The 7,942-nt window shown below is 31.1% G+C and overlaps 1 protein-coding gene across 7 annotated transcripts; it reads right to left on the bottom strand.

The window, feature by feature from the left end:
• Positions 1–506: 506 nt before the first annotated feature.
• LOC127075326 (E3 ubiquitin-protein ligase CCNB1IP1 homolog) lies at positions 507–4,369 on the bottom strand. Of its 7 annotated transcripts, none has more exons than XM_051016814.1 (10): positions 4,231–4,369; positions 3,985–4,070; positions 2,718–2,829; positions 2,491–2,563; positions 2,090–2,135; positions 1,947–1,977; positions 1,515–1,770; positions 1,277–1,440; positions 858–1,077; positions 507–788 (listed from the first exon to the last, which is right to left on the bottom strand). In XM_051016814.1, exons 3-10 carry the CDS (start codon positions 2,785–2,787, stop codon positions 782–784), a joined length of 867 nt encoding a protein of 288 aa, XP_050872771.1. In that variant the 5' UTR covers positions 2,788–2,829; positions 3,985–4,070; positions 4,231–4,369; the 3' UTR covers positions 507–781. The 7 variants fall into 7 exon arrangements, with proteins under 7 accessions (XP_050872771.1, XP_050872769.1, XP_050872770.1 ...); XM_051016812.1 differs by having other exon boundaries at positions 3,992–4,070; XM_051016813.1 differs by having other exon boundaries at positions 3,985–4,065; positions 4,231–4,361.
• Between the last annotated feature and the right edge of the window lie 3,573 nt (positions 4,370–7,942).

The raw sequence follows: 7,942 nt of genomic DNA, 5'->3' as shown, positions 1-7,942 counted from the left end.
AGAATTTTATTCTTTGCAATTACAAGTTCTCCAATGTGTTACAATCAATAATAGGGGTTACTCCCTATTTATATATTTGGTTTGCTTACTCCTCAAGCAAAGTCCAAAATACCTAATTCTGCTAACACTACAAAATTAGGCATAATTCAAAATTTCTGTCGAGATATACTACTTCGACGTTTCGACATTTGCTCAGTTCGATACTTCCTTATTTCTGTCGAACAATCTGCTTCGACCAAGGAATTACAATTCAATCTAAGATTTGATTATTTTGAAAAACCAATCAATGTACCCTAAACATATCTGCATAATTTAATTTTTTATTTATGAAAAAGCCAAAAATTTCGATCGTCAAAGAAACAAGAAATCAGGAGCTAAAAACAAGATTTTAAAAGTTTTATTTGATTCTTTATAATAAATCAATAGCAACAAAATCAGACAGCTCCTTCGTAGTTGAAAATTTTCAGCAACACGCGGGAGTTTTCACCGATCACCATAAACTATGCTGGGAATTATCTATCTACATATTAAAGCAAGGAAATGAAATATACATTGTTCCTTCTACCAGCCTTTCATCTAGAAGAGTTTCAAGATATGGAGTTTAAAATATCATAGTACATTATGCGGCCAACAAATTCATATATGCAAAACCTTAGAACATTTTTTCTCTGCTCACAGTAAACAATAACTAAAAGGTGGAAAAGGTTGAAAAAGAGCAGACACCAAAGCCAGAACCAAATCAGAATGCTTAGCTGACAGCATAGATTAGCCTCCTTTGAGCCTACAATCTGAAACAAAATACAAGAGTAAGAAGTGTGAAGTAAATGAATTTAGTAGACTCGAGTTATTTTACTCACGTGAACAGATTGCTTCGTTTACGTGAGAGCTGGGGCCTCTTTATTGGAGACAAAATAAGATTCCTCAAGTTCATTGATGGGTTGCTAGTAGCTCCAGGTCCAAAAACAGGGTGAGCCCTTCTGATCCCAATCCCAGCATCCCCCGAGTTATTGCTATTCTGCCTGGCTGGCCATAGATCCTCTCTTGGTCCTGGAGTGGGAGGAGTGAACACCGGCAGACCTGCAACAAATAAGTTATCTAATTTTGGAAACATTTAAAAAGCAAAAATGGGGTTATCAGCATAAGTTCATGTTCTAATTATTTTGTTTAAATTATAGATACTTAATTTGGTTTTAAAGCTAACTGAAACTTTAATATATCATTAAACATTTTCGATTAAAGCTAAAATGTAGTCTGAGTGTTGAAAGTAAAAGATTACCTTTTCGACCAGTTTCTCTTTCATCCAATATGTTAGGCGGGTTGGAGAACAAATCACGCTCATTTCTGGAATAAAAGTTGCTTGCAGGCTGTATGGCAGACCGCTTCGCCGAATCAAACTCATTTCTCAGCTGGTCATACATTTCATCTAGTTTTCTCTTCTGCCTGAAACGGAAATAACTTAGCCAGCAGATGAAAAGTTTGGACTTTTAAAAGATGGAGAAGTGATCTACACTGACCTAGATTTTTCAGCAAATTTTTCCTGAAGTTCTTGATTGTCCTTGGTTAAGCTCTCAATTTCCTGTTGCATCATCTGGCACCTCTTGGCCATCTTTTGGTAAGCAGTATGCAACTGCTCTACTCTTTCTGTAGCCTTTTCTTGTATCATCTCACATCTCTGCTGGCATTGACCAACAATCTTGTTCATCTTACACTGCATCTCAAGTTCCTTTTGCCCAATGTAGAACATCACACTTTTATGCGCAGTCTTCATTACTAAGTTTTCTTTAAGGTAAAACAATTGGTCAAATGTAAACTTAAATTCTTTAATTTCAGAATATGCACTTCATTCACTTTAGCCAAATCCTCAGGTACTACAGAGTACTAAAACATGCAACATTAATTTCAAGTTTTCAACGCAGTGCCTTCTAAACAATGGGCATAAAGGATACACATCTGTGGAGACACTCCCGCCATGGCCATCTGCAAAGGAAAACATCACATTAACAGGGAATGATATCCTTCAAATTATTACAGAAAATATCTAAACTGTATGTACTATGTGGTTAGCTGTACACGTAGAATGCTTACTCACATTGACCCATTCGTCATTGGGATTTACATCCACAGATTTCATGAGACTGATAAGAGAAACACATAAATTAGACAAAAACAAGTAATCAATAAAGCTTATAATTGACAACCCAAATTTATACAATAACAAAAACATCGCATTTCAGGCAAGTATTGGTAATTAACATTGAGGGCATAATAGTGCCACCAAATAATCATATCTAGGACGATCTAAATTGGACGCATATACTTTAGGTAAAGGACAGAATACCCAAAAGAAATTTATGTAAAAATCGCTAAGGATGATTATGCCATCAATTGGACAACTTTTTTATGTAGTGTTTAATCATGTGAAATTGTGAACATCAAAATCCCGATTTTGTGTGTCTGGATATAAGCAACAGATCCCAATATAATCCTCACCTCTTTGAAAGAACTTGATCACAAACAGGGCATGCTCCATCGTTGCTTAATATCTTATTGGCATCTTCTGTGCCTGTTAACTTTGTTAAGGAAACCAGAAATATGTGAATTAACCACTTGAATAACAAAACAAAAGGGAATATCTACCTAATTTGATATGAACTATTTCATTTTATTTAGTTATAAGTTAAAGGAATTCAAGGACAAAATTGTTCTCAAATGGATACACAGTAGGTGACCACATGTTGTGGCAATGGCCTGCCCTTCTACTTCTCGCCAGCATGCATTGCATCTCATTTCAGCAGTCAGATATTATACATGTCCAAGGGTTGACAATACCTGCGAGACAAAACCATGCATCAGGATACTACATAGATCAATGCAACTACTGGAATTTCTCAAAGGGAGAAAAGAACTAGCATACTCAAGCAGCATGCCTTATCTGTGAAACAAGTCAAACAACTATAACAAAAGCAATAATAATCAATGCAATAGTTCTTCAGCGAAAGCAGCCAACTGCTTCCAACTAAAAAATGAGTACCTAAATCAAAAATACATGGACTGTAATCTACAGATCAGTCAAGCAACAGGATAACTTAGAGTAGGAATTTCCAATATAAACATTGTTACTTACGTCATCTTACAATCATAAAATAATACACTTTTTAACAAATATGTGATTCTCATAGCCTGCTATTAATAATAGTATTAAAAAGAAGAAACAAACTTGAACGCCAAACACTACATATAAGATTGAAAAACAAATGAATCCACTGTTTAAAGTTCAGACTCCTAAGCCCTAACTTATTGAGCTGTAACTGCGCCACTCTATTTTATGCACTCTAACCCACCGACACACGGACTCTGATTAATAACATCAGCTCTCACTTTTTCAGTGAACTAGTTTGTATGTATTTATCATTACACAACAGAGTAACAAACTGTTATCTTCTGAACAACACTTCTATTTCCAACAAAATTTTCATGTAACTGACGGAAAAAAACATGACAAACTTATATTCCTACACCTTTGTATCATCAACAAATCTTTCACTCATTACAATAAACATCACAAAAATGGAAAATATTTGATGTTACACAACTTTTTCAAACTTTTCATGAACGAATCTTTAATTATTTTCTCTCTTCCACTCGTGCACGATTTATGTTTCTGTCTTTCTTATCAAACAAGTATATCCTCTCTCTTTTCATCTATTAGTACTAATTTGTGTGGCACCAAATAAATAACAATCTTTCACAAGTCATCATAATTTAATTGACCTAGAACTAGAGAAAGCATTCCAAAAACAACCATGTCAACAACAACTTGATAACACATTTTCGTTCATGGTGATGGCAAGCAACAACAAAATTACAGAACTTCAAAATACGTTGAACTTTAACCTAAATAACCAGCAGAAAAAATATAACAAACGCCATAAATACTGCAAAAAATATGCAAAAGAAAAAAGCAGTATCAGGATCGTCACTGACAATTTACCTAAACGCAACTTGCTAGCTTAATTCCTCGTTTCCGCAACACTTCAATTCAATCACCGTGTACGAACAATAAATCTGCACTAGTGAAGAAGAAAAAGTATAGGAGAAATCAAAATCACACGATTAGCTCTGAAATTTTGAAAAAAAAATTGAAAAAAATTTGAAATCTGAGATTGTTCTTTTCCGTAACGTTATAGAAATCTGAGAGAAAATGAAGAGATTGAAGAATTAAGCACTTACAGAGACTAGAATAGAGATCAAAGGAAAAAGAGAGGCTTGAAATCGATTGAATTTTGGCGCGAAAAGTTCTTCGGTTGGAACCTGTCAGAGAAATGGTGAATGGAAATTGAAATTGAAATTTAGAAAATGAACAAACTATGGTCTATGGTTGCTAATATTATTCTTTTGCATGAATATATTTTTTTTAATTTCATATGAATATATTTTAATTAATAAATATAGGTAAAAAAAATTAAAATGTAATACACACCAAGATTGTCACTTAATCACAATCATTAATTTATTTAAAAGATTTGACTTTTATTTTAAACATTTAAAAAGTATTGTCATTTAATCACAATCATTAATTTATTTAAAAGATTTGACTTTTATTTTAAACATTTAAAAAGTAATATAGACGGATGATTGTGATGCATTGACAGTGTAAAAAAATTTATACTGACATGGTATAACAATTAATCTCATAAATAATTTAAAATTTTTAATCTGATTTGATAGGATGCATGTTCGTCATTTATTGACACTATAAAATAAATTTACACCGATGAGAGTATCTCTCAAATATAATGATATTTAGTGAAAAATTAAAATAATTTTATATTATTATCCAATAGAAATTCATCAATATTACTATTAATTTAAAAATTATAATATGTTGATCGTGTGTTGAAAATCTAAAATTATTTTACTTTCTTATTATTTTTTAAGGAAAGTGTTTTTAAAAGGTATGAACTTAAAACATTTTATATGAAAAATTTGCCTTATTTTAAGCTATTGTGAAAATAACATAAGATGTCAACAAAACTTATAAAAGCTTTGATGTGATGCTGATCTAAATGCTATATTTTAGTGCTTATTTGTTTCAGTAATTTTTTACATTGTTGGCAATGACATATTGTGGTCCTTATTCATAAAAATGACCATGCATATAAAATAGACCTACAATTAGACCAATTTTAAGTTTACATTTATCATTAATTATCATTAAGTGTTACTTAAAATACTTGTCATTGTTTTTTTATAGTTTCTTTTAAAAATAAATAAATTAAATTAAAATAAATCAAATATTTAATCTCGAATGATAAATAATATTTAACCCGTCCTATTAACTCTCATATCTATGAACTCGTCATATACTTCAGAGATCTTATGGAGGAAACATTGTCTAAAAATACATTTAATAATATTGATAGGAGGTTCTTGATTAAAGTTTTGTGGTCTTTTGAATTTTTCTCTAAGTTCTACAATTGGATCGGTGTGAATCTTAAGGGTCTCTTTGGTTCAATTGAGAGGAGGAGAGATGAAATTTTTTTATCAAGGGGAGGGGAGATGGGAGGAAAGGAAGGGAATATAATGATTTTAATTATGAATGTTTGGTTCAAAATATGAAATGATAGAGGAGGAGAGAAATTGTATTTACAAATATGTTTGGTTCATAAGGGGAGGAGAGGTATTTTAAAATTAATTTACTTTTTTTATCTTTATAATTTTATCATAAAACTCATGATATTTATCATTTATAATTCAAATACAAATTCATTAATTGAATATAAATATTCAATCAAAGAACATCATGATTTTTTTTTAAAAACGTGACGGTTATCATATATAATTTTAAAAAATTATCGAATACAATAAAATCTAATAATTATTATTATAAACAAAAATATTACGATGATTAAAAGGTAATAACAAAGAATAAAAAATAAAATACAAAAATTTTAACACATATAATAATAATAAGATGAAGATATAAAAATACAAGAAATATAAAATAAAATTTATTTAAATAGAACTTTTAACATTACTTAAATAAATAAATAAATAAATAAATAAATAAATAAGGGTAAATATGTAAACATAATTATAATTAAAATGAAATATCTCTCCTCCCATCTCCCAAATAGGAGGGAAGCAAAAAGTGGTTCATGAGGGGTTTTGGTCCCCTATGTAACACCCTATTATTTTATTAGATATTTTAATTGTTTGAATTATGTATTTTAATGATTTATTTTATGGTTGGGTGTTGGGAGGGTATGTATCATTGATTTAGGGGTATAGAGAGATGATAGAAGTAAGTAGAATAATTTAGAATTATTTTGATAATTAAAAATAACATTTTATTTATTTTTATTATATTAATTAGTGAAGATAGAAAAATTGGGTCAAATATAAGAAATTGAGAAAGTTAGTGGGATGAAGGAATATGAGATAATTTAGTTTGGGTCAGGTTGGTGATTTGGAAAAGTTTACCCTAAAAATAAAAAGTTAAGAGAAACCTAGGTTTAAGGAGATTTTTCAGAGTATGTGACATTTGAGAAAAATGAGCAAATAGGCAATAAGAAAGGTGACCAAGGGAAGAGAGTGAAGGTTTCAATTCAGAATTTTTATAAGGAATTCAGGAAAGGTAAGGGTGAGAACTTGTTCCAATAGTAAAGGGTATGGTAGAAAGGTATAATGGAGGAACCCTTAACCTCCTTAGGGTTGAGTGCTTTGATTCATAACTTTGAATTTGAATGCTATGATGGTTGTTATATGATGATTATATGATGAATTTTGTGTCCCTTATGTGCGTATACTTTTTTGTTTTATGATTGAACATATATCCACCATTGTTGCAATTTCGAAGGTTTTAGGCATAATCTTAAACCTGTAATTAAATGATTTAATTGTGTTAAAACTATAAATTAACTTTAGATAATTAGAGTATTGCATGAGTTATAATTTTATGAGCGTTTGACTTTTTACGGAATCGAAATCGGAGGTCCGAAAGGCCTCCAACGATGAAAAATGCAGAAATTTCTTCATTCTTTCCTTCACGACCGCGCTCAGCGCGGGAGCCTTTTTGGTGTTTTTTGGTCGAAATTGTTTTGGCCATAACTTTTGATCCGTAAGTTAAAATCGAGCGTCATTTGAAGCGTTAAATATCTGAAATAGAATGCTATAACTTTGTTTCAGGTATAAAATAATTTTGCTGATTATTTCATGGAGTTCTTGGGGTTGAAGAAGATGAAAATTGTGTTGGAAATTTTAGAAAACAACAACTTTTTAGTAACGCCTTTGTGCACGGTTTTGATCATAACTTTCAACTCGTGGATAATTTTAGGTTGGGGTTTGAAGCATTAGAAAGCTGACTCTCATAGATATAACATGATGGTGATAAGTGGATCGTTTGAGTATTATTCCCATGCCTACCGTGTTGGTGAAGTTTTTATTCATATGTTCGATTAATGAATTGTTGACATATCCCAACAATTTTGGTCATAACTTTTATTTCGTAAGTTCGATTTTGATGTCATTTGAAGCGTTAGAAAGCTAGTGCTCCAACCTATAACATGGTAGTGATTATTTATATGTTTTAATAATATTCACATGCCTACTATGTTAATAAATGTATTGGTTTATACGTTTGGTTGATGAGTCGTTGCATTGTTGTAATATCGTGGTGTCATAATTATGTTGTTATGTCGATGATGTTAAGATGTTGACAAATTGCTGTTGTTTGTTGATGTTATTAATGTGGTAACATAAATTGGTTGCTGCATGATGAATTATGTGATGTATAAATGATGAGATGTGTGTGGGAATCCTTTAGGTGAACCTTGTTGTGTTAATGCATGTTATTTGAGAGTCATGCATCTTGGTGTACGGGCTTCAGTCCAATTTTGGTGAGCCTCAATTCTATGGTGATGGATCGGGTGCGAATATCTAA

Source organism: Lathyrus oleraceus, chromosome 4 (genome assembly GCF_024323335.1).
Source record: "Lathyrus oleraceus cultivar Zhongwan6 chromosome 4, CAAS_Psat_ZW6_1.0, whole genome shotgun sequence".
NCBI lineage: Eukaryota > Viridiplantae > Streptophyta > Magnoliopsida > Fabales > Fabaceae > Lathyrus > Lathyrus oleraceus.
Note: the sequence above shows the minus strand (reverse complement) of the source record. Positions and strands in the feature narration are given on the sequence as shown.